Source organism: Lynx rufus, unplaced genomic scaffold, assembly GCF_022079265.1.
Source record: "Lynx rufus isolate CCGP_SWC_20201006 ecotype Redwood Valley unplaced genomic scaffold, mLynRuf1.p SCAF_6, whole genome shotgun sequence".
Classification (NCBI taxonomy): domain Eukaryota; kingdom Metazoa; phylum Chordata; class Mammalia; order Carnivora; family Felidae; genus Lynx; species Lynx rufus.
In genome coordinates this window covers 17,652,199-17,679,429 of record NW_025814878.1, presented here as the reverse complement: position 1 = coordinate 17,679,429, position 27,231 = coordinate 17,652,199, and the positions used below count along the sequence as shown (strand labels likewise).

At 39.3% G+C, this 27,231-nt stretch overlaps 1 protein-coding gene across 1 annotated transcript in view; it reads left to right on the top strand.

Moving 5' to 3' along the window:
• ADGRG6 (adhesion G protein-coupled receptor G6) overlaps nt 1–27,231 on the top strand; it is a 142,582-nt gene that overhangs the window by 98,727 nt on the left and 16,624 nt on the right. The window contains exons 11-22 of the mRNA XM_047102840.1: nt 386–497; nt 1,830–1,894; nt 2,345–2,555; nt 3,790–3,961; nt 5,368–5,508; nt 7,654–7,773; nt 9,429–9,474; nt 11,132–11,238; nt 14,915–15,042; nt 15,994–16,262; nt 17,929–18,025; nt 20,598–20,881. Coding sequence (XP_046958796.1) covers nt 386–497; nt 1,830–1,894; nt 2,345–2,555; nt 3,790–3,961; nt 5,368–5,508; nt 7,654–7,773; nt 9,429–9,474; nt 11,132–11,238; nt 14,915–15,042; nt 15,994–16,262; nt 17,929–18,025; nt 20,598–20,881 — 1,752 coding nt within the window. The remainder of the gene's footprint in view (nt 1–385; nt 498–1,829; nt 1,895–2,344; nt 2,556–3,789; nt 3,962–5,367; nt 5,509–7,653; nt 7,774–9,428; nt 9,475–11,131; nt 11,239–14,914; nt 15,043–15,993; nt 16,263–17,928; nt 18,026–20,597; nt 20,882–27,231) is intronic.

Sequence of the window (27,231 nt, the reverse complement as noted above, 5' to 3'; positions counted from 1 at the left end):
AGATCATGACCTGAGTCAAAATCAAGAGTTGGACGCTCAACTGATGGAGCCACACAGGTGCCCTTGTAGTGTTAATTTTTTGAATAAACCTTTATTTTACTAATTTTGCTGCTAATAATTTACATTAGAATAATGATGTATGTTTCATGATTCTACTCCCATACAGGTGTGACTTTGATTTGGATAATTTTTGTGTCTGAAATGTGCTAAGTGTTTCTTTTTCCTAATTTCTAAATTTTTACAAATTCTGAACATAAAAGCTAGTATTTCAGTATTATGTGAAACAAATACCTAATTCCCAATGTCGTCATTTTGCTCTCATCTTGCACCTCTGAACTTCAAAGAATAGATTAACCTTTCTGTGTTGGTTGTTATTTTCACATAGGTTTATGTTATGCCGATGAGGATCCCAAAGGCTATCAATGGCCACTCATCCCACCCTCTGTATACAACTTCCCTTGTCCAGGGAAGCAAGGCTTTTATGCTTCAAGGACATGGTAATGCTTTTATTGAATCCTGCCAGTAAAGCTCCACATTATCCACCTCCACATTTGTGCTGTGCCGTTGGTCCCATGTGTCATATATTGATAGGAAAGGGCAGGAAAGTCTGTGAATACCTAAATCATTCACTTCAAGGAGGGCAAAGATGATGTTACCAAAAAAAGCTTTTTACTCTAAGCAATAGGCTGATTCAGGCTTTTCCAAAGAAAGATGGGGAGATCTGGAAACCAGAGTGGTCTGTAGAGCAAAGCACCTTGTATATGGATGAATAAAGTGCCTGCTCACAGCTTTGGAACATGTAACTGAAATTCCAAGACTTTAAAAAAAATTCTTTTTTTAATGTTTATGTATGTATGTTTTTTTGAGAGAGAGAGAGACAGAGTGCGACTGGGGGAAGGGGCAAAAAGAGAGGGAAACACAGACTCTGAAGCAGGCTCCAGGCCCTGAACTGTTAGCACAGAACCCAACGCAGGGCTTAAACCCATGAACTGTGAGATCATGACCTGAGCCAAAGTCGGACGCTTAACCCACTGTGCCACCCGGGCACCTCTGAAATTCTAAGACTTTTAAACAATTTGGAGGGGGAAGGAGGCAGAAAAAGAGGGAAATAAAGTCAGAATGCAGGTGAGGGCAGGCTGCTAATGGAGACTGTCAGGGTGTAGATTTTCCCTAAGTGTTTAATAGAAACCCCAGAGACGGGTCGATGGCAGGGGATTCAGTGAAGAGCAAGTTGGACCCAGTTCTTCATGCTCTACCTCATCCCCCAGCAAAGAATTTTCTCGCAGGGGTGGAGGGGTTCAGAAATGGAAAGTGCCCAGACCTTGCACCTTCTGCCGCGTTTGGTACATGCTAGGGAGGAAAGAAGGGTCTTCAGAGAGTCACTGACCCTAGTTTGAAACAAAGCTGTACCTCTTCTTGGCTGTGAGACTGGAATATTCTTTGGTTTCTCTAAGTCTTTTTCCTCACCTATAAAGTATGGATTATAATCTGCTATACAGAGTTATGGGTAATCAATCAGATTTTATCTGAAAAGTTCTCAAAGAGGTATCTGACCTGTGTTACCAAATATGCTTTTAACCTCAGTAACCTGATATATTCTAGCTTAGGATGTCGGCTCTTGCTAGTATTTTGTTTCTAGGATGCATGGCTTCTGGTTTTTTTCTAGTAAGAATTCTTAGTAGGAGTTTTATTTCAATATATTGCGGTTTTATTTTCAAATGAAATTTACCTAGCTATCAAGGCAGATTTAAAAACTTATTATTAACTAATTTTGTCAGTTATAATGTCATTTATGCCAAATAGTTGAACGATCTTGTTTTGTTCCATAGTTACCGTGACCTTGCCAACACATCTTTAGCCTACTGGGGGCCTCCTGACATCTCTAATTGTTCAAGTAAGTGAGCAATTTTTCTTCAGTTCTTAAAGGCAAAATGAAATGACTTCATCCTCTTTATCCTCTTCCGACATATTTTTCTGCTTTGTCATAGCCATTGTGATTAAAAGCTAAGCAAATGATTGTTTCACTTAAGGTAGAAAATTCTGTTTTTTCCTGATTCCAACTTTCTGTTCTGTTTATTCTATCAGAAATTGAAAATAATAAGACAGTTTTAGAAGACATAAAATATAAACTGATATTTGTGTCAGTGTCTTATAGTTGTGTATTATTTTTAAACAGGAGGTATATACTTATTTTTTGTGATTCTGGGGACATTTCTCTTAGAACTGTATATGAAAATAGGTTCCTCCAAAGTTGAGACTATGAAGTGAAATATCATAATAGGTTTTGGATTCCTGAAATATTCAAAACTTTGTGTGTTGTTTTCTGCCTTTTTTTTTTTTTTAGGGGAAGCAAATGAAGTAGCCAACCAGATTTTAAATTTAACTGGTGATGGGCAGACCCTAAGCTCAGCCAATATTACCAGCATTGTAGAGCAGGTCAAACGGATTGTGAATAAAGAAGAAAACATTGATATAATGCTTGGTTCAACTTTAATGAATATATTTTCTAATATCTTAACCAGTCCAGACAGTGACTTGCTTGAGTCTTCTTCTGAGTAAGTGTTCTTTGATTCTTTTGGAGAGTAAAATGTATTGGATACATGTTATATAATTTCTCACTTATCTGAATGCTTGGTACCCAGCTTTCATAATTTATTTATTTTTTAAGTTTATTTGCTTTTGAGAGAGAAAACACATGTGCACGTGAGTTGCCGGAGGGGCAGAGAGAGAGGGAGGGAGAATCCCAAGCAGGCTCTGTGCTGATAGCGTGGAGCCCAACGTGGGGCTCGAACCCACGGACCCATGAGATCATAGCCTGAGCTGAAATCAAGAGTTGGGTGCTTAGTTGACTGAGCCACCTAGGTGCCCCTCAGCTTTCATAATTTAAATGTCCATAAGACCCATTTATATTTCTCAAGATAATTCACAAAGTGAACTTCAAAGTTCTCTATTTTCTTTTTTGAGAAATATAATCTACAAAATGATTAGGATTGTCCATCTGCCAAAATATATAAATAGCTGCAGGAAGACATAATCAATATTTCATTTTTCATCTGAAAGAATGTTTACTGGAATTAATTCACAAGATAAGCTATTATATATATTAGCTGATGTCACTTTGCAAAGGAGACACTTAGTGAACAATCCACTCACATCTATTTGGCATAACTTGGTGACTGTCAGTTCTGTCCTACAGACTGACATAGAAATGCTGTAGCTGTGTGATCGTTGTACTTTGGGAATGAAAATGCCAAGGGCAGGGTGATCTGTACCTGTTTTTACACAACTAGTTTTCATCCATTTATTTCATTTAATGTGTTAATATTTCTTCTGTTTCCTTCCTTTCAAACAAATTTCTTCAATGAAAATTTTATGTTTTTATGACGTACTTTTGAACTTACCTTATCTTTGTAAAGATAGCAAACATTTTTTATAGTGTCTTAGAGTTTAAGAAATGCTTTCACACATTATTTTCTTTGATTCTCACTCAGTTATAAAGTAGAAAAGGTATTTTTATACGAGAAAAAAAGCCTAAGAGTTGAAAAACAGTATCTTTTTAGGATGATTTAATTGTTGGTATTTCTTAAAGCATAATATTTCTCCTGAGGATGCATTCATCACTATGATTCTGTGTTTTAACTGATGTTATTATGATTTGGGGGGTCAGTATTCATGTTAGGATCAGAAAATTTAAAGACAATTTTATTTAGTTTCTATTTTGTCTTACAAGTCACATGTGTACAAGTTTGTAAAACATGTTACTTAAGAGTGGTGTTGTCATTTCCTTAGAGCTTTAAAAACAATTGATGAATTGGCCTTCAAGATAGACCTAAATAGCACATCACGTGTGAATATTACAACTCGGAATTTGGCGCTTGGAGTATCGTCCCTGTCCCCAGGGACAAATGAAATTTCAAATTTTAGCATCGGTCTACCAAGCAATAATGAATCCTATTTCCAGGTAATGAGCCAATGGTTTCTTTAATTCTAATTAATTAGGCAAACAAAGACTGATCTGATCACTTGCCAGTTTCTGCTTCAAGATCTTGGGTGGTGGGGTGGCAGGCAGGTAGGTCAGAATGTTTGCTAAGGTTGTCGTAGCAGTAGCCACAGTTATTTGGACACCGAGATATCCTTTCAGAACCTGGGTGACAGGGTGGTCAGCTTATGTTCTACCAGAGGTGATAATAGAAGGAAGTGTTAAACCACGACTGGGAACTGCCCTATTGAGAGTGGGGGGGAGGACATCAGTTCAATCAGAAGAAAGGGCTGTATTAAGGCCCCAAGTGGGAAGAAGCTTCATGTATTCTCTTTGGCGGTGGTTGTCCAGCTGCATTGTATCCCCTGGAGGACTTGTCAAAACAGATTGCAGGGTCCCATCCCCAGAGATTCTAATTTAGTAGGTCCTGGGTGGATCTCCAGAGTTTGCACTCTGAACAATTTCTCAGGTATTGCTGATTCTGCTGGTCTTTGAACGAACTCTGAACTGGTTCATGAAGCCTGGGAATGGTAGGCAGTGATGAGGCTGGGCCGGAAAGCTGGGCCAGATTAGTGGAGAGCCACTCTGACCTGTTGAAGCGACCTTTTAGCAAATATTTTTCAGGTTCCTACTGTGTGTGTGTGTGTGTGTGTGTGTGTGTGTGTGTGTGTGTGTTAGGGTCCTACTGTGTGTGTGGGCAAGTGAAATGTCACAACATCATCCTTGACATAGGAGAACACATCAAGGAGCATGTACTACTACTCAACTGCGGACATAAACCAAGATAAAATATTTTAAAATCTGGTTAAAAGGAAGATTCCTCAAGATTCTTCTTGAGAGTATGGGCTCTTTTGGATAATTCTGTTTCACATTTAAGGGTGAAAACTCAGTCAGCCTCAGTCTCATCTCACGTCCATTTGCGGGAAGATACTCTTTGGCCTGACCCGCGGGTTCAGGGAAAACGATATCCAAGAGTATTCACCAAACTTCAGCTGCTTCCTCTACCCAGAGATACTTATTCTCAGCAATCAGACAAACTAACTCCAATCTTTTTTTTTTTTTGTAGTTATTTCACTATGTGTTTTGAGAAAAGCTCAAAATCTATTAAGTGTAAATCTAACTCATTTTTTAAAATGTTAACTGATTTGTAGACTTCTCATTTTGCCTTAGTTAAAATCAGTGCATCTTCCATTTTTCCACCTTTGCAAAACTCAGATGAGACCCAGGCCTTTGTCTGTAGCCATTCATTCAGGAGGGCAGTGCCTACAGTGGAGGTAAAGGGGAGCCCTGGCCCTGGCCAAGTGCTGTTCTCCTGCCTTGTTCAGTATGTGGGGTAGTTATCACTGTGATTTGTCATTAGTCAATCAGTGTATCTCTGTGTGTCACAGATGGATTTTGAGAGTGGACAAACCGATCCATTGGCTTCTGTAATTTTGCCTCCAAACTTACTTGAGAATTTAAGTCAAGAAGATTCTTTACTAGTTAAAAGAGCACAGTTTACTTTCTTCAATAAAACTGGACTTTTCCAGGTAAGGTTCATTAAATTGTTTTTTAATTGCAGATTGATTTTCTTTGCTCCAAAGGCAAAATAAAAGTTCGGGTACCTTGAAAATATATCAAGAGGCTTAGAAAAGTTAATATATAGTATCTTCAAAAATGAAACATTTTATCATAATTATTTAAACATTTTATTTCAGGTAATCATATGCTTATTTAACAGATGTGTTCATGTAGGGGTTTTTTCTTAAATAAATATTGGATTGAGACTTGCATGGCACAATTAGAAATGGAATTTGTGGAGGAGCTACTATTTATTATTCCTTGTGTTAAATATTTTATGCTCTCCAGCAATTTAGACCTTCAGAATTAAAGAAATTGTGTGCCAAAGGAAAGGTTTGCTTTTTGTTTCCTTTTTTTTTAATTCAGCAGGAAGCACTGTTTACATAATGAGCAGCATTCTTGGCTTTAATCAGCTTTCCCATTAATATTTCAAGTGGCCTTTGGCCTTCACACATCCCCAGAGTCCAATGGCATTGTGCAGAGCACATATTGTCATTTTTATTGGCATCATTTCTAGATACTAGAAAGTTCCCTGCCAGCAAACACTGGTGACCTCTGGTTGCCTTTGAAAGTACAACCAGATCCAGAGAGTTTCACTGGGCCCTTTTTAAAAAATCAAAGTTATTTATTAAATTAAAGATACCAGCGTATATGAAACAATGCCATCTATGTAAGAGAAACTAGCCAAGTCTCAAGGCCAGTAGAATTGTTTCTAATTGTTATGTATAGAGGTGTGGAGGTGTAAGTTACGGGTAAGAGAAAGGAATACCATGAAATCATTTCCCAGAATTCTAAAATGTTAAGACTTTTTTTTTTTTTAAAGGTTTTAGAAACAAACTGTGTAAAATTTTTGAGTAGATTAAGAATGTAATTACTAATTACTCTGAAGGATTTAATAGCTGTGTACGCATAAAACTGCATTGGTTAAAATCACTTGAGGCTTATGACGTCACTTTTAAAAAACAAAACAGAAATGCAGTAGGTGTCACAAAAAAGTCACGGGTGGCGGGGCTCTGTTCAGAGGAGAGGTTGCACCCAGTGGGAAAGATTTGGGTTAGAACTGTAAGAATCTGTTATTGTTTCATTTTGAGTCCGCCTTCTCCACGCTACCTTCCCCTTCTCCCTTGGCATCTCCCCATCAACGTATCATTAGGAAACAGATGCTTGGTTTTTAATATGAATTTATAGCAGAGTCAAAAAATGTTAAGGGTTCTGTGATACTTCCCTAACATAGTGAACAAGATATGCGTATTTTTTAAATAAAAGACAAGGTATCCACAAGCCATTGCCGACTTTATTGAGCGTGATCACACTATACAGTATCCTGCATGCCGAGATTTTATTTGGCATGTAAGAAATCCTGTAATTATTCCCAAACAACTGATTTATAAGCTGCAATGGAGAAATGCAGGATGTTTGACAAGAATAACACAAGGGAAGAAGGAGTAAGAGGTGATCTTGCGGAGAGAGAGACGCTGTTGACCCCAGTCATTCTGCAGCACGGATTCACTGATTTGATTTCCTGACAACCTTGTCTCTGAAGGGGAAGCTATGGAGGATGGCAAGTGTACAAGCAGAGAAGGTAGAAGTTCTGGATGGGACCTTCATCCACCAGAATTATATTTAATTCTAAGTTACTAAACACATCAGGCTATCGGCATGGATGTGAAATCTGAATTGTTAATTTTTGTTGTTGTTGTTTTATTTTTCACACCATATTTCATTTATACTTCTGTAACAGCAAACAACTTCATGTAGTTTTCTAGGGCAGGGAAATGGTCTAATTGTTTCGTGGCTTTTTATGAGTTTATATTATTTCTGGGTTCACATTGTTTCAGATGTTAACCGGCTGACATCAGTCACAGCAATCAAGAGTGAGGTTTTATGAACACTGCCTTACAGCATTGGCTCATAATGTTCCCTCAATGTATTTATTATAATAAGGGAAATAGCAAAGCTCTTTCAGGAAAGCCAGCAATTTAATCTTATAAACAGGATGTTCTATAATTGAAGATCTTAAATGTACAAAGTGCTGACAGTTTGTGTGTTTGGGGGCACCAAAATCAAACAAAAGTGTACTGAATGATATAATACATTTTTGTTTTCTTTAAAAGGATATAGAAACCAAGAAAGGCACCTTAGTGAGTTATGTGATGGCATGCAGTATTGGAAACATTACTATCCATGGTTTGAAGGATCCTGTTCGAATTAAAATCAAACATACAAGAAACCAGGTAAGAAAATGCTACAAAGAACAGTGGAACAGAGGCAGACCATTTCAGAGAAGTGCGGGGCCTTTGTTTTTTTCTACATGGTAAAAATTTTATTCTGGTACTTTCTCAACAAGGCAGTTTTCCAAAAAAGGGGAGAACGGTTAATCAGGTGGTGCCGTAATGTCACAGTAAATGGTGGCAAATGGAGGGATTCATCCCCTTTAGGATTCAGACATGGGGAGAACAGGAGTGAAAAAAAGGGCCGTTCTTTTTAAGGAACAAACAGTGTATTACTTCGAGAAATTAGATACAGATGCAGTTGCACAATCCTGCCATTAAAGGTTTGGTTTTTTTTTTGTTTTGTTTTTTTGTTTTGTTTTTTTAAGTCAGAAATTATTGCTACTGGGAAAGCAGAAGGGAAAGAGGGCAGAGTTAACTCATTTTTTTTTTTGAGAGGTTAGCTGTTATCTGAAATCTTGGCAAACGTTGCTTTTTTGTTGTTGCTTCATTACCCTTCCTATCATGTTTATTCGATAAAATTATATGGGGTTTCTTTTGGTCCCAGGTGAGGCTAGGCACAGTCTTTCCCCTCTTTTACAGAGGGTCCTTCTCTTGATTCTGCAATTTTTAGGCAAGGCAGGAAGCAGGCAGGCAGGAAGCTGGCTGATAAGGACTAAGGCTTGGAAGTTAAGTCATCTAAGAACTAGCCTTGCTTTGTCACTGGGCCCTCTGAGACCTCGTTGTTCTACCCTTTGGCGTCCCTTGTTTCAGTGCCTTCATCCATGAAGAATTTTTTTTTTTTTATTGTGGTAAAATATGCGTAAATCATATTTACTGTTTTAACCATTTGTAAGTGCTTTCACATTCATGATGCCATCCACTTCGGGAACTGCTCTGTGGTCCCCAGCTGAAACCGGCAGACCCTCGTGTAACCGCTTCCCTGCTCCCCTCCCCTGGGCCCCACACCCACCATCTTACTCTCCATCTCTGTGAATTTAACTACTCGAGGCAGCTCATGTAATTGTAATCATATAGTATTTGTCCTTTTGTGACTGGCTTATTTCATTTAACATAGTATTTTCAAGGTTCATCCATTTCATACGTTTTTAAGGAAGCATGTATCAGAATTTGCTTCCTTTTTAAAGCTGGATAATAGTCCATTATATATTTATATAGAGAGAGACCTAAATATCTCTCTCTCTGTATATCTCCCACATTTTTTATCCATGCATCGTCCGTCCATGGGTACTTTGATTGCCTCCGTGTTGTGGCCATTGTGAGTAACGTTGCTGTGAACATGGATGTGCAAATATCTGTTTGAGTCCCTACTTTTAATTCTGGGCACATAATCTAGACATAAAGGAAAATTCTGGAGATGAAGTGAAATTGCAATGTAAAGAGCTTTGATAAATGCCAAGAAAAGCTTTTTAGGACAGGACATATAGATAAATGGAAGGCGTGCTTCCTTATGGGACTACGGTTGATTTGCAGTCAGTGTCTCGGGACAGGAGATCCTTCCGGACCGCCTGCCATTCTTAGGTGGTATTGGCATGACTAAACCTGGTCTATTTCTTTGCAAAAACCTCAGCATTTTGACTCCTTTCCCATATTCAGATCATAAGATTTTTCACTTATTTTAAACACAATTTCACATGTTTATTCTTATGTTAATATAGGCAGTGCCTCATCCCATCTGTGCCTTCTGGGATCTGAACAAAAATGGTGAGTTTTAAAATATTGGCTGTCTTAAGAACAACTGAATTTTAAACATTGTTCAACACCCCCATTTCCTTTCGTTCCATCCTAACCAGAGTGAGTCACTGTGTAAGTATGATGGCAACTGGACTGCAAATCTTAGCGTAGGTAGCTTGGGAAGTGAACCTTAATTTCTGTAACTTTTTACTCATTGCAAGAAGAAATAAGTAAACTTGACTTTTTTTTTTTTAACCAAACAACCTCTTTGATTTCCATTATTTATAAAATACACTATGTGTTTTTATTGCCTGTTTTTAAAAACTTTTTTTAAAGTTTATTTATTTTTAGAAAGAGCATGAGCGGAATAGGGACAGAGAGACGTGGGGAGAGAGAGAATCCCAAGTAGGTTCCTCACTGTCAGCGCAGAGTCCAGTGCGGGGCTCGACCCCACCTAAAGTGAAATCATGACCTGAGCCAAAAATCAAGAGTCGGACACTTAACTCACTGAACCACCCAGGCGTCCCTTATTGCCATGTTTTGATGAATGTCGATATGAGCTCATTCTTGGAAGGACATCTCTAAAGAGACTATTTGATATGTATGAGGGATGCAGTTTAGAATCCAGCTTCCAGAATCTCATATTACAGAGAAAGCGTACTAAAGGATTATAAATTTAGAAGTGGTTATATTACACACACACACACACACACACACACACACACACACACACAAACACACACATAACTTGAAAGAAATGAACTCCTTCCAAAATGATGTTGGACAATTAAGAGAAAAAGGCAACAGTAACAGATGAGTTACTAGGTATAAGGTGTGGGGATCTCTTTGATGGGAAGGACAAGCTATGAACCTCCCACCTCTACCCCATAAGAGTCACCTTCCCTTGGGGATCTGCAGGGGGATTATCATGGCCACATCAAACCAGCCCCAGTACAGGCTGCTGCCTGGTAGAAATGGAGTCTGAAGGTGTCCAGACCCTGTTTTCGATATGCCTTATCATAGCTGGGAAGTTTTTTATTGTTTGGTTTCTAGTTGCACAGTTTTGAGAAAGTCCTGATTTACTGGACACATAATTAAAAATGATATCACCTTGCAGTCTTAAGATATTCTTTAATTATATGAGTCACTCATATTCCATATCCTGCCATAAAAGTCAGACAAGGTACGTTAAAGGCATTTATAATAAGTTGCCACCCTGCATGGTTGCCGTGTATGCAATAGTGTGTTACAAGAATGCAGACCTCTGTCCTCGTGTCTACAAAAGCAGAGGCAGACGCACAGAAACAAATGTTGATCTTCAGAGACTTCATTTGTATGTAATATGTTCAAAAGGGGATATTCTTTTCATGGAAGTTTATTTTGTAATACATACATTAAAACCTAAACTTGAATCAGACTTTTGCAGGACCCCAGAGGCACTTCAGTAGAACGCAGTTGCAAACCACTGACTAGGATAAACTCTCCTGCCAACCCAGCACTAACCTTCCATGATTCCGGGAATCTAAATCATGCTAAGTATTGGCAGAATTAAGAGTAGTATCTGTTTTACTGCTAAACTTAAGGCAAAAGAGACTGAGGCATATTTTCCTGAAGAAGCTAATGTCTATTATAGAAAAGGAACTGGCCTGCTATTATTTTCACACTGTTTGTGGACTTCCTTTTACAGAAGGTTCTGGATTTTGGAACACATCAGGATGTGTGGCACACAGAGGTTCAGATGAGAGCGAGACGGTCTGCTTATGTAACCACCTCACACACTTTGGAGTTCTGATGGTAGGGGAGGAATTTCTAAACTCATTTTGAAATGATATAATTTGGGAAGGCATACTTCTTTTCATAAGTCAGCCTTTTTAGATGATGTGTTTGGGGAATTATTTCCTGATAATTGTAATCTGTGCCTTGAATCTTGCTAATTAGCAGAGATCACATATTTAAAATACGTAACAGTAATTATAGAAAAGACCCTACCTTTTTTTTCTATTGTCTTAACAGCGATGATAAATAATCCTAGAAACAGAAAATCACCATGAGACCCTTGAATTAAGAGAGAAACAGAGTCGAGGAGACAGAGAGAGGAAAGGAGGAGGGAGAGAGAGGAAACAAGGGAGAAAGAGAAAATTTAAAGAAGAAGAAAATGTTGGTATTACTAACATGGAAAAGAACTGTGAAAAGTTTTATAAAATATTGTTCTTGCGTTATCACTCATTATTTTGAATGTGACTTTATAGCAGGTACTGGGCTAGGTGATCCAGTGGTCACCCAAAATTATGCGCCTCCAAACCCTGCTGGAGAGCACAGCCTGTTAGGACAGACTAGGGACTAAGGCAACAGGGAGACCTCAGGCCTGCAAGAGAGTTGATGGGCATGACATGTCTCTTACCACTAGGCCCTCATACTACTTTTTCCTTCCTTCCTTCCTTCTCTTCTGTGGCCCCGTTTTTATATCATTAGCCATCCCGTCCAACAGTTTTAAACCAAAATTAGATCACACTAACATGTTTTTTCTCATCCCACCAAATTTTTGAGAGCCACCCTACATGCAACAACTTATTTGAATTTTTCATCCACAGACTTAACACCTCTGCTTTATGTCTGATACACTTGTGCTCTTAGAGATAATTTTCTGGTGCGCAGCATTCCCTCCACACTAACAGAGCCACTGTTTCTGGTATCTGGTATAGTTCCAAAGGATCATTACCAAAGGATTTTTTAATGGTGATGGCAGCAGTGTGTGCTGAGTCAGTAAAGCTCTTTAAATTGGAATCACAATGGTTATGTTTCTCCCCTCCCTTAGGTCTCACCCCCACTTCCCACGGGACTGGGCGGGAGCGGTGAGGGGCTGTGGGGTGTGGCATTGGGCTCACGAACCCACTTGGCCTATGTACATGGCCACTGCCATATAGCAAGCCTGAAAATAATTTTCCTGACCGTCCACTGCATAAATGGCCTGGGGGATAAAAACAAGGCCTTTCAAAAGGTGACAATCATAGCAAATCACTTTTTAACTTTTCCAAAATACAAATATTTTCTTTACTGCCAGAGCATGAAAATGAACAATTAAACTATGGTATGTTTTCCCTAAGTAATAAAAACAAAAAAACACCCTCAGTTTTAACTGCCATGTTCTCCTTTCTCCAAAACTGACAGTTGACATTCTCTTAGAAATCACTTACTTTGCATCATCCTCATTCAGGTATAAGCTTTAGCTTAATTCATTTAACTATTTGAACTGTGTATGTGTGCATGTACATGCATGTACGTGTGTGTATGAGCATGTGTGTTTGAGCATGACTGTGTATGTTGTAGGTATAAGTTAAATAGATAACAGTAATACAGTTCACTTTACAGTGGTGACTTATATGTAACCAAAGTTTGGCTTACCATTTCTTTTAATGACCAGTTTCTTCATCTATTGTTTGAATTTTACTGTGAATTTGTAATTGTGTCTTTTTCTGTTGCCATTTGATTAAATAATTAGTTTTACATATATGTGAATATATGTATTTTTTAGTACTATCCTTTCCACCTTGGCTGCTCTTATAAGATTATAAACTGCTGGAAGAAAAACTTTCCAGAATTTATCCTTCCTGGAGGTGTGCCCACATCCTTTCAGCTTTTCCAGACCACCAGGACTTTGTTAAGAGTCTTTCTTGATTTACAAACTCTTTATTAACTTGTGTAAGATATTCCCAGAGTCTAAATTGCCCTATGACACATTTACCGTATGAGAAGTTAAAAAAAAATGCACCCCAGCCCCATAATTCTATTTTCTAATATACTAACATATGATGGATTTACTGTCCCCTACTACATTTCTTCGTAGTTTAAGATTTTTCACATTAGTATATTTTCGTGTTGGCTAGTTCAGAGGAAAAAATATTCTCATATTCTTCATTCTCAGAAGTACAAAACAATGTGAGAGTTGTGTGTAAATGTATATTTAACTTACATTTTAAATTGTGGTTTCAATCGTGGCTTGCAAGTCTACTGCCTCACCTAGATGGGGGCCATAGGTTTTCAAGAGGTGATGACGAGTCACCTGAAGATTCCTCAAGACCATCTCTCTGTTTCATGAAATCCCGTAGTAACCAAAATGTCGATCAGGTGGCCTATCTGGTGAGTCCACTGGCACCGACTTGAACCCCATCCCATGTGCCAGGGAAATCCCAGTCCTCCCAGTGTTTGGAGAGAGTCCTTGGAGAGAAGGTTTGGGTGAGCCCCTTCTGACCCTGGGCCTCTGTATCTGCTGAATTCGTCCATTGTGCATTTCTGGGAGCCACTGAAGTGCTGTTACCTGTTTTTTACTGTGTCAGTAAAACCTGAAACAATCCCACATCATCATGTCACATATACATACTCATATGTAGACACCACTTACTGGAGTCTTTGTGTGTGAGTAACAAATTTTATGGACGTTTTGATGAAAATTAAAGAAAATTAACACATAGACTGAAAAGCCTATTAAAACAAACTTTCTTTTTCATAATTTAAGACCCCAAATTTCACATCCTGTTTGGAATATGGCCTTCTCCAAGAAGACTCCATTTTTTAACATGCACATTGGAAGTGTCTTTATCTTCCAACCAGGATTGAGTGGATGGTCTTAACTCAAGATTTATCCCTAACCCACTTCCCTATATAAGGAGGAAAATAAAGATTTCCCTACCAGGCCCAGATTTGTAAATCTGCTTCTGCACAGTGAAATTAATACTTCATGTTAATATTCTAGGAAGTGTTCAGTTCTTTCCATTCCACAGCCCCTAACACTTTAAATGGTGCCCTTTCAGGTCTACAGAGATTTAAATAAATAAATAAATAAATAAATAAATAAATAAATAAATAAATAACTATGACCTAAAAATTTGTAATGCCTTCTTATTTATGAAAAAAAATAAAGACTGCCTAACCCAGTACATACCAAGCTTTAAAATAACCATAGTTAAGATCCTCAGCACTAAGCTCAGAGGTACCTGACTCTGGGTGTCCACTGGCTGGACCCCCCCCCACTCCGCCCCGCACTGGACAAAAAGAACCCAATGTGTGCTGAGGGCTCACATTGGCCATGGTGGCCTCCATTTGTACTTGTGCCGCTAGCCCTGCAAATGTGAGGAAGGGGCCTGATCATTTGTTAGCCAAGGCAGTGACCTCCTCCCCAATTTCTGGTGGGCGACCAACCCGGTGTTTTTGCTCTTCATGCTATCCCGGTGTGCAAAGAGCTTCGATTACAAGGTAATGATAGAAAGCAACATGGAACTCTCTCAGTAATGCTATGCTTTGGTTTCATAGAATGATCTGTAAGAGTATAATAAACACAAGTTTCCATATTGATTTGCACTGTTTTTCCACCTAAGATTGAGCTAAGATTGTAAGTGCTAGCAATGAACTTTCTAGTAAAACACCATTCTCATGAAAAGAGATTCTTAACAGCTGCTTCCCGTGTCTTATATAGGACCTTCAAGGAACTGCCTCACAGATAGATGCAACAAACACCAAAGTTCTCACCTTCATCACCTATATTGGGTGTGGGATATCTGCCATTTTTTCAGCAGCAACTCTGCTGACATATGTTGCTTTTGAGTAAGTATTTTTTATCTGTCAAAACCCAGTGCTTAACTATCCTAAAATGTGAATAAGAAAATTGCCTTTGCTTTTAAAGACACTTACATACTTTTTGAATTGTGTGGAGTGGTTCAACTTTAATGTACAGTCTTCTCATAACATATATCATGCAACACAAATTTTCTAGCTATAGAACCTTGATTTATAATTACTGTATTTCTATGGAAAAATTCATTTAAACCTGGAAGAGATTTTTTTTTAAGTTTTTTGACGTTTATTTATTTTTGAGAGAGAGAGCACGAGCAGGGGAGGGGCAGAGAGAGGGAGACACAGAATCCAAAGCAGGCTCCAGGCTCTGAACTGTCAGCACAGAGCCCAACACGAGGCTCGAACTCACGAACTGTGAGATCATGACCTGAGCTGAAGTTGGAAGCTTAACAGACTGAGCCACCCAGGCCCCCAAACCTGGAAGAACTGATCAACATATAAATAAAAATTGTATAAAGTGCTTTTTTACCTGGTAAAAGGTGAAAACTTGTGCTTCACAGATCTTATAAAAGTAGTCCTGAATCAGAAACTTGTTTTTTTTTTTTTTAAAAAAAAAGGATCCCCACTTCATTAAAAATCAAGAAACCTTCCAAAATTTTAGGGAAATTTTTTTTTAAACAAAAATCTCATTGTTATAACTAGAATTTTTCTTGAGTTAAAAAACAAATTCAATCTGTTGAAACTAATTGGAAATTTGGAAAACACTTAGAAACAGCTTTGAAATAAAATTAATATTAAAAAAAAGTTATAATTTGCCAAATACTCATAAATATCTTTAAATACTCACAAGTCCCTTCCTTCCGGTGGGGCTGCATTGCAAAATGATGCTATGTAACCTATTACAGAGCTTTATAGAAGATAGGAATTTACCACCTGTGGTTAAAAGATTATTCGTTCTCCTCTTCCTGTTTCCCTTTGCAGGAAATTGCGAAGGGACTATCCCTCCAAGATCTTGATGAACCTGAGCACAGCCCTGCTGCTCCTGAATCTCCTCTTCCTCTTGGATGGCTGGATCACCTCGTTTCACGTGGAAGCCCTTTGCATGGCTGTCGCTGTCCTGCTCCATTTCTTCCTTCTTGCAACCTTTACCTGGATGGGGCTAGAAGCAATTCACATGTACATTGCCCTGGTTAAAGTATTTAACACTTACATTCGCCGATACATACTGAAGTTCTGCATCATTGGCTGGGGTAAGCCGCCTCAAAAGTTTTGGTTCTGTTTTTAGTGTCACGGAAATTGCCAGGTTCTCAGAGGAAAATCCTATTTCAAAAGACTAGTGCTGCTAAAAGAAACTTCAAAATTGTGAATGATGAGGATTTGATATACACATCCCAAGGCAGGGATGGTATTTTTAATTTTTTTTTAATTTTATTTTTTATTTTTCAAATTTTATATCCAAATTAGTTAGCATCTAGTGCAACAATGATTTCAGGAGTAGATTCCTTAGTGCCCCTGACCCATTTAGCCCATCCCCCCCCACCACCCCTCCAGCAACCCTCAGTTTGTTCTGCATATTAATGAGTCTCTTCTGTTTTGTCCCCCTCCGTGTTTTTATATTATTTTTGTTTCCCTTCCCTTATGTTCATCTGTTGTGTCTCTTAAAGTCCTCATATGAGTGAAGTCATATGATTTTTGTCTTTCTCTGACTAATTTCACTTAGCCTAATACCCTCCATTTCCATCCACGTAGTTGCAAATGGCTATTTTTAATTTTTTTAATGTTTATTTATTTTTGAAAGAGAGAGAGAGAGAGACAGAACATGCATGCATGACTAGGGGAGGGACAAAGAGAGGGGAAGACACAGAATCTGAAGCAGGCTCCAGGCTCTGAGCTGTCAACACAGAGCCTGACGTGGGGCTGGAACTCATGAACTGTGAGATCATGACCTGAGCCAAAGTCAGATGCTTAACCGACTGAGCCACCCAGGTGCCCCTTGTCTCTCTTTTTTATTTATTTATTTATATATTTTTTAATGCCAGAATGCTATTTTAAAAAACTGTGCAGCCATCCTTCCTTACTAAATTCAGGAGTAAAGGAAAAAAGCTTTAGCCTCCTGAGTCACCACAAACTTATTTCCTGTGACCAACGCCAGCCCACCCAAGTCTGAAGAAGCAACTGGCAGACAGTGGTGCCTTTCCATTATGTTTGAAAATATAAAGGCCAGCTCAGACTATCCTAGCTATCCTCACCCTCTAAACAAATGCCCGTGTTTTGGAACCAGTGAGAGAAGGTTATTTTTGTGTGTGCAACCAGAATACTAGCCAGAATTCTTGACTTGAACTTCTTAACATGATTCCTCAGCTAGGCATGGATGGTAGCATTAGCCTGTTTGGAATCTTCTAGATGGACTCCTTTCTTTATCTGGCCTCTTATCAGAGCAAGCATTTAGAGCCTTTTTTTTTTTTTTTTTTTTTTGGCAGCTGTCGATATAGAAGTATAGGACATTTCCAAGGTGCTGCCACCATTCTCAGAGGCACTAAAAGCATTTTTCAGGGAATTAGGGTGGTGTGGCCTTCCCCAGTGAAATATACGTGAAAATGTGTATTTGCTTCAGGATTCAGAATAAACCAGATTTTGGCTCGCTCATGAGTGCCAGTAGACAAACAGAATACTTAAATATCTGTCATTTAAGAGTGGGTTTTAATTGTTGCCAGTTACAGTTGGATGTTTGGTGTGAAACAACCAAAGAGGGAATTTTATTGTTGTTTTGAATCAAGTTGTCAGTTTGAAAACATTTGTTTCTGTGATGTGGAGGGTTTTCTTTCTCTTCTTTTTTCCCCCTTGCCATTATCAGTCACATCAAACAGTTCCAGATGCTTCAGAAAAGTCACTTATGTCATGATCTTTCTGTAACAGGTCTGCCTGCCTTAATCGTGTCCATTGTTCTCGCAAGCAAAAACCAAAATGAGGTCTATGGAAAAGAAAGTTATGGAAAAGAACAAGGCGATGAATTGTAAGTAATAAAAACTTGTTGGGAATTTGTTTGTGGTGAGTACATATCCCTTGCTTCCTAAAGTTTAGTACAAGTTTCCAGGCCAGTAGTGAGCCTCGTATTTTGGAAGGTTGGAATGCATTTGCACGCCTTAGCTGAGGTCTCTGTTGTCTCGCAGCTGTTCAGCTGGGTGCCCTGTCCTGTGAGCTGCTTTTCCATGGTGACCTGTGCTCTGTCACCTGGGAGACTGACAAGGAAGTCTGTTATATGCTCTGCTAGGCTCAGAAGACCCATTCTTTTTGAGGAGATTCTGTAAGGCTCCCTTTCCTTAAACTCGCACACATCTTCAAGAAAATCAAATCAGTGTTTGTATTTGGAAAATTCCCTTCACACTGTGGGATCGTTGAGGCCAAGATTTGCATATTGTTCATGTCTGGCAGTTCTCTCATACTTTATCTAGCCAATAAGAGGTCCTCAATAAATATCTGTTGATTGAATGAATTATTGATGCACGAAGAGCTGACTCCTGAGATGAGGCCTCTGAGGCCACATTTCTGTGCGCATTTCATGCATGGATAACTCGTTCATATCCAGTCAGTGTCCAATCTGTGCCCCGTTCCCTCATGGACTTCTTTCTCTTATCTTTCCAAAGCAGCACTCAAAAGACCCCACAAGAACTAGCAGAAAATAAAGGATCCAGGTCAGGCATTTCAGGATCCTAAGGGGGGACTTCTGTATGTGAAGGAATATTAGCTCCAGAGATAAGCAGCATCATTTGAGGGATTTTTATAATAAGATATATTAAAAGTAGAAGTCAATGCATCAGTTCCTAAACAAGGGAATTTTGCAAGTATGTTAGTCAAGTCTCACAGGACTTTAAAGTACATTTAGTAAGTTGCTGTGCCATCAACGGCTGTCATTTATCGAGCATTTATTCTATGCCGAGAATCACGTTAGGTTCTGGGATTCAAGCTTGCTCAAGATAGCCTTTGCCTTCGTGGCAGTAACGTGCTGGTGTGGGACACATAACCCAGAATGGTAGCCGTTTACTTGAGAATTTTAAGTTGAATTTAATTGCTTTAAATACATGATCCAATTTCTGAGGCACCTAAGAACGTTGATGGTGTTAATTAGGAATGGGGGCATCTGCAGATTGTGGTGTTTGTCGACTTTACTCATAGGACACTTTATATAAGTATGTTTTTTTTTAATTTTTCTTAATGTTTATTTTTGAGAAAGAGAGACAGAGCATGAATGGGGGAAGAGAGGGAGAGGGAGACACAGAATCTGAAGCAGGCTTCAGACTCTGAACTGTCAGCGCAGAGCCTGACGCGGGGCTTGAACCCACAAACCGTGAGATCATGACCTGAGCTGACGTCAGACACTTAACTGACTGAGCCACCCAGGCCCCTAGATGAAAGTAACTTAACACACATGGTATAGTTTTTAAATTACTTTCATCTCATTGTGCCTGGGATGGCTCAGTCGGTTAAGCATCTGACTCTGGATGTCAGCTCAGGTCATGATCTCATGGTTCGTGACTTCAAGCCCCACAATGGGCTCTGCACAGTTAGTGGGATTCTCTCTCTCTCTCTCCCCTTCCCCCCACCCTTCCACTGCTCCTTCTCTCTCTCTCAAAATAAATAAATGTAAATAAAAAATAAATTGCTTTCATCTATTTTCTGATCTATATATACCATTCTGAATATCAAGTATATTCCTCCTCATCTCATAAAGATGTAATTGGTGTAAACTTTTTAACCGTTCATGAGAAGCGTCCCTGTGGGAATATCACAGTTCTCCAATCAGGTCTTGCCTCAACTAGGCTAATTATGTTTACAGGAATTATTTTGCAGCAGTAATGGAATCCATGATCATGTGTGTCTTAAGTAGGAACTGGCTCTTTCCACATGACAAGAGATGTAGAAGTAGGCAATAGCCAGCACCGGTTTCATGACTGAAAATGTCAGGGCCAGCGATTCTGCAGTGATCTTGGCCTTTGCCTCAGAGATGTAAAGGGAGAGCTGCAGCTCCAGACCTTGCATTCATGTTGGAAGCAGAAAGAACAAAGGAGGGCCTTGCCAATTCAGTTTATTGAGAATAGCTCTCCCAAAAATCCCGTAGCAGATTTTGCTTCCATATCATTTTGTAGAACAAATGTCCACATGGCCACCACTTAAGTGCAAAAGCAATTGAGAAAATGAGTACTTAAATTTCCCACTCTTGGAATGCAGTCACATAAGAGAAAGGGGGGTTAGGCATGGTTTCGAGGGAGCCAAGAGTGTCTTCACATAAAGTCAGAATTCAAGATGCTACTTCATTTTCTTTTTTAACTGTTGATTTAAATAACTAGATATTAAGATGATGGCTATCTAAAACACCCCCCCCCCCAAAAAAAAACCAGACAAACAAAAAAAACGTGTAAACATCAAAAAAGAAACCACGGCCCGAGAAAATGAAATGACTGTCTAAAGACACCGAGAAAGGCCCAGCTGTGAAATCTGCAGAAGTCCAAACTAAGCCAGGGGAAGTCTTAGGTAAACAGAACACGGTAATAAATCTTTTTCTTTCTTCTTTCTTCTTCTTCTCCAAGCTGTTGGATTCAGGATCCAGTCATATTTTATGTGACCTGTGCTGGGTATTTTGGAGTCATGTTTTTCCTGAATGTTGCCATGTTCATCGTGGTCATGGTGCAAATCTGCGGGAGAAACGGCAAAAGAAGCAACCGGACCCTGCGCGAAGAGGTTTTAAGGAACTTGCGCAGTGTGGTCAGCCTGACGTTTCTGCTGGGCATGACGTGGGGTTTTGCTTTCTTTGCCTGGGGACCCTTAAATGTCCCTTTTATGTACCTCTTCTCCATCTTCAATTCATTACAAGGTAAGGTATATGGTACCTTGGTGATATCTGCATTCTAATGTTATCGTGTTTGCAAGCAGTTTCTCTGTGGGACTGATGCCGTGCTAAGTGTCCACTGCATTGTTCCAGGTGATGAACACAGTCCCAGGTACAGGGCACTCATTAAAAGGATCTTGAATTTTTTGCGGCGATGTGTATCCCAACCACTTGGAACAGTGCCTGACGGATAGTAAGCACTCAATAAATCTACATGATTATATGACTAAGTGGGGAGTGTAAAGGGAGGCACGGACAATGTTATCTTCTTCACAGTTTCGCTTAGTATCCATGTAGATGTAACATGGCCCCGAAGAACTTGTAGAATCTATGCAGGGACAGAGCAATTCACCTTGATTCCTTGGCTCCTTGGATTTCAAAATAAATACCAATAGTCTAGTTCAGAAATGCTCATTTTCTTATGAGATAGAGCAGTTAGTTCAACAATTTTGCAAACATTTGCCAATGGCCTTCTTTGTACAGAAGTCAAAGGCTTCCTTCAAGGAGCTTCCTGTCATGCTTCTGATTCCATAACACATACCCGAGTATACTCTATGAGGACTTCAGCGTTTAAACTTAAGTAAATATAAGTCATGTTTTTTGAAAGCTGAGTGACATTCTTTAAGACATTGGATGTCCCTTGGGTCATTGATAAGCTCCCTGATGTTTAGAAGCACGGTGAGGCCCACACTACAAAAGGAAGGAGGTGGCAAAGCTTGGGATTTTTTAGTAGGGCGGTACCACAGGCTTACCAGCAGCACCTGGCCATGCCCTGGTAGGTGTGGGGGGAAGGAGGGCTAAGGAGAGCTGTGCTGATCTGAGCTGGGGTGGACAGCATGGGAGGATGCAGGCTTGCTCATCAAACTCCCCAAACGAGGTGTCTGGGCAGCTTCTCCCCTACAGGTGCATTCTAAGAAAAGCTGGTATTTACCAGCAGGGGAGTGTTTACTGTTTCGTATCGTACTATCATATCGTATCGATACTTCGCTCTGCCTCCTAGTTTTCCCACCAGCTCGTGAGCTCCTGAAAAACAAACAAAAAAAATCTGTCATGAAGCAGGTGCTCAGTGATTGTTTGTTAAATGAATAAATGGATTGCTGGATGAAGAAAGGGGGGGAGCAGCTTTGGAGATGGCTTAAATCCAACCTGACACTCTTCTGGCATAAAGAGGCATTAGTTCAGCAAATTTTATTCAGGTTCACTGTCCCATAATAGAGGAAATATGTGGGCTCATTATCTTTAGTAAATAGAATAATAAGCCTGGAACACCCCTCCTAAAGCTGGAAACTGGATAGGTAGCATTATGAACACATCTTCATTAGGATCTAGCTTTGTAAAGTGAGCATTCCCCTAGTTAATCTCTTCTATAATATACAACTTAAAGTGCCTAGATAAATATTGACAGAAATGTCCATTAACATTAGAAATTCCATGGTTTTATGTTTCGGGCCCATTAATCTGCCAGCCCAACCTTGTTTTTGCTTTTAGAATTTCCTGGCAGTTTCAGTAACCTTCAACAGCTACAGTTGTCTGTTCAGCTCTGTTTCCATTAATGAGAATTGGGATGTTTTATTTTTCCCAGGATAGGTCTCCTGTCAGGAGGGAAAAATGTTCTAAACCATCATCAAGTCACAGTTCTGCATGAATCGCTAACTTTTAAGACTGCTGTTAAAATTACATAAAATCAGAACAGATTTCTGCACATCCCAGGGACATTAAAAACGCTTCCTGAAAAGGAAATTTACATTAAAACACAGTGGTCCAGAGCACAAGAGGCCACCAACAATTGCTTACTGGCCAGGACTGTACAAAAACTTGTCAGGACGCTACAGAAAGTCGCTTGATGGTTTTTATTTGAGTCACTTTTTGAACCGTCTAAGAGAGGCTTGGCTGTTGTTGAAAGTATATGCTTTATTCAAAGATGCATATAGAACCTAGGCAGTTTAGAGAAACAATTCAGTGATCTCAGGTAGTACTTAGGCAAACTACTTTGTCTTTTTTATTCTTTCTGATATTTTTTTTTATTCCAGCAAAAAAACCAAAACCAAAAACAAAAACCTTGACACGATCCCACTTGTCTCACGGAGTTTCTATTCTAGTAGGAAAGACCGATATTAATCAGATAGTCACCATATGAAATGTAGCTGGTGGTATTGGGAGCACTTGACAGAAGCCGTGGTGTCTAAGCTGGAATCTGAAGGACCGGCAGGGATGAACGAGGTGGAGGTGGATGTAGAAACAGAGAAGAGATGATTCCGGGTGGAGGACACTCCGTGTGCAAAAAACCTGCTATCATTAGTGATTATAGTGTATGCCCCAGGAATTAAAAGAAGGTTCCTATAACCAGAGAACCAAGAATGAGCCGTAGAGTGACAGAGTGATGTGCATGGCACAAAAGGGAGCCTGGGGCTGGACCATAAGGCCCTGTATTTTGATCTTTCTAAGACCAGTGGAAAGTCTTTGAAATCTTTTAGGTATGGAATGACATGATCAGATGTGCATTGTATAAAGATGAAGCTGGACCTATGGAGAAGGGATTAGAACGGCCCAGCAGTGGCTGTATGGCAAGCAGAGAAGAGGTTATTCCAATGGTCCGGGTGAGACAAGACAGTGAAGTATTTTAGACTGCAGTGGGAATGGGGGAGCTGGAAATACATGAACGGAGTCAAGAGAAATTTTGGAAGTATGGTGCCCCAGGACACTCATCACTGGTTTGCTCATTAAAGTAAACTCTTGGGTGCCTGAGTGGCTCAGTCAGTTAAGTGTCTGACTCTTGGTTTAGGCTCAGGTCACGATCTCACGGTTTTGTGAGTTCGAGCCCCACATTGACCTCCATGCTGACAGTACGGAGCCTGCTTGGGATTCTCTGTCTCTCCCTTTCTCTCGCCCCTCCTCCACTTGTGCTCTCTCTGTCTCTCTCAAAATAAATAGATAAACTTAAAAAAAATTATTTTTTTAGAATGGTCAGGGTGAGTGGTCTTCTTGCTTAATGCGATATTCTAGCTAACTGAAGCCTATCGTTATTAGACTCAGCAGTGGCCAAAGATGTAGAGTGTAATACAATATTATGAAAATTAAGTTTATGCCAAACAGATTTTAATCTCAGATGTAGCTTGTAATGAAACATCTGAAAATCGGACCCCTCACCTTTTAGTGTTCTAGAGATCCTGTGTGCAGGAATGACAGGTGTCCAAGCTGGGTCTGTAGTCAGATCGGGGCATCTGTGTCACATGAGTGGCTTTTGCGAACAGGTTTCTTTCCATTTTTGTGTATGTCTTCAAAACTTTGGTTCAAACATGCTAAAAATCCATTTTATCTTTCAGGACTCTTGGAAATAAATGCATATATGGATGTGAGGGTGCCCAAACACACATATACATGTGTGATCATATGGGTGCTTACATAAATTTACATAGCCTACATATTAAAAGGTTATGCATGCTTTATTTTTATATTTTATTTTAAGGGTCAGTTTTAATACGTATTTTTGTTATATGTATTTTTAATTTTTTATGTACATTTACAGCCATACAACTTAACTGCCAAAAATGGTGGTATCAGAGAATTACTATAATCTGTGTGTCATAGCTTAAATTTTACCTACTTGAATAAGCAAATGAAATCATGAATTGAATCCAGCTTAAGCCTAAGTCTATTATTTTCTAATTTTTCACAGTACATTGCTTTGTTCTTTTTATTTTTTCTTCTTCACTTGAGTAAGTTATATTTTAATCAGTCCACTGATTTTTTTTTCTCTTAAGATGAAAAGATAACTGTGTCTTCTCTTGCCATGGTGGGGTTGCATATCTGTTCTTACTGTCTTTGCTGCTTTCACCAGATAAACTGGCAGATCACTGTATTTGAAATTTTAATTTTTTCTGAAGAATACAACTTGAGAAAATGGTATGGTGTACAAATTGCTATTTAAAAGGGAACAGATGTTTGACAAAAGCATATCATGATTCACATGCCTGGGAACATTAGCCTATACTTCAGGAAATACAATGTAACTCATTTTAAAGAAGTAAAAAAGCAGTTCCCTGATTGTTGAGAAGGTCTTGGCCAGAGTCCCCTTGGGCACCTCTGTCCCTTAACCATATTGACATACTTGTAGGATTAGATTATTGTCTGTGATTAAATAAGTGCACATAGTTGCTTATAATAAAAGCGATAGAGGTTCCTGGGTGGCTCAGTCGGGTGAGCATCCAACTCTTGATTTCAGCTCAGATCATGATCTCACAGTCCTGAGATCAAGCCTCACATTGGGCTCTGCACTGGGCATGGAGTCTGCTTAAGATTCTCTCTACCCCTCTCCCTCTGCTTTGTCCCTCCCCCAGTTGCACATGCGCATCTCTCTCAAAAACAAAACAAAAAAAAAATTTAAGTGATAAACAATGGGGCGCCTGGGTGGCTCAGTCAGTTAAGAAGCTGATTCCTGATTTAGGCTTAGGTCAGCATCTCATAGTTTGTGAGTTTGAGTCCCATGTTGGGCTCTGCACTGACAGTGTGGAGCCTGCTTGGGGTCCTCTTTCTCTCTGTCTGCCCCTCCCCTATTTGTGCTCTGTCTCTCAAAAAATTTAAAAAAAAATTTTAAGTGATAAACAATATTCAGACTGTATGTTTTTTTTTCATTAACTACCAAAATATTTGATACTATCAACTAGATTAGGTTTTTTTCAACACATAGGGAAGTTTAACACTCCTGGCAAGTTTATCAAGATCTGTAATTAGTCCCATAACAAGAACTTGGTCTTCAATTTTCCTTTTCCAAGCATGTGAATTCAACAATATTGATTGCTGGTCTCGGGCACAATCAGCCCATCTTTTACAATTCTGAAAATAGAAGCTGCCGTTGCGAACACACAAGGTTATTATCAGTCTACTCAGAGATAATGTTTGCCATTAATTTGAAAATATGAAGATACCCAGAGCAACAGAAATAATTTATATTTTCACAGTTGCATTGTGGCTTACAAAAAAACTCTCACACAACATCCATGATTTGATGTAATTCTTAAAACAAGCGTAGAAAGTCTGTACCCAAGAAAGAGGGTATTGTCTCCATTTTATAGATGAAGAAACAGGCTCAGAAGAGTTCACAATTCCCCTAAGATCAGTTGGAATCAAGAATGTAATATTTATAACATAGCATATTACTTATTAGGGGATAAAGCATAAGAAAAATAAAACCAATCACTGCTCTTTCAGTTTTTTGTTTCAAAGTTTCTAGTGAGTATCTGTATCCATTGAGAAAATCCATTAGTAATTACATGTTTAATGAGTAAATGGTAATTTACTCTTACCCTTATTCAGAAAAAAAACAATTTAGGGACATATATTTATTAGTATTATTTTAACCTTATTGGTAAGCTAAGAAAATTAAATTAAGGGTCAGGAGCCTCCTGACTGTTAAACTGTGCTGTAATCACATGTGCAACATTAGGAAATTGGTGCCAAGGTAAATAGAGGAACCACCTTTAAACCCTAACATCTGAGACGACATCATGTTGGCTGAGACGTTACACACTGCAAGGAAATAAATTACTCATCTTTTGGCACGGCATTTTCTGCCACAGAGAAATAATTTTCTAAAGGGCATCTTGGTAGGATGAAAGCAGGATTCAGGAGGTTCCCAAAGAGAGCCATAAACCCAGCCACGCAGCCAGCTGGCTATGTCTGTGTGACAACAGAATATATGAGCTGTTCAGAGACATGGACTCAGGCTTGCTGGGGGACTTAGAGGTAATCTAGACCATTCGTATCGAAAATCAGTTATTTTTTTTTTTTTAATTTTTTTTTTTTCAACGTTTATTTTATTTTTGGGACAGAGAGAGACAGAGCATGAACGGGGGAGGGGCAGAGAGAGAGGGAGACACAGAATCGGAAACAGGCTCCAGGCTCCGAGCCATCAGCCCAGAGCCCGACGCGGGGCTCGAACTCCCGGACCGCGAGATCGTGACCTGGCTGAAGTTGGACGCTTAACCGACTGCGCCACCCAGGCGCCCCGAAAATCAGTTATTTAGAATATGCACCCTTTTTTGCCCACATGTGGTTTGATTAATTCTTGATTGCTTTTCCCATCGAAACTCCAGAACCACTTGTGCCTGTGGACCTAAGATACCATTCACTCTTCATTACTACCCGCACTGAGTCTACCCTGCATCCCTGAACTTACCTATATCTGCAATCTTCCCCCTAATTGTGACTCTGGATCTTTATTATCCAGAGTAAGAAAAAGTTAACTGAGGCCATTTGTCGGAATTTGTTGATGACAGTCTTGCTCCAAGTGTCAGTTGCTTTTAGTTAATAAAGCACTCATTAGGAGCAGAGGACCT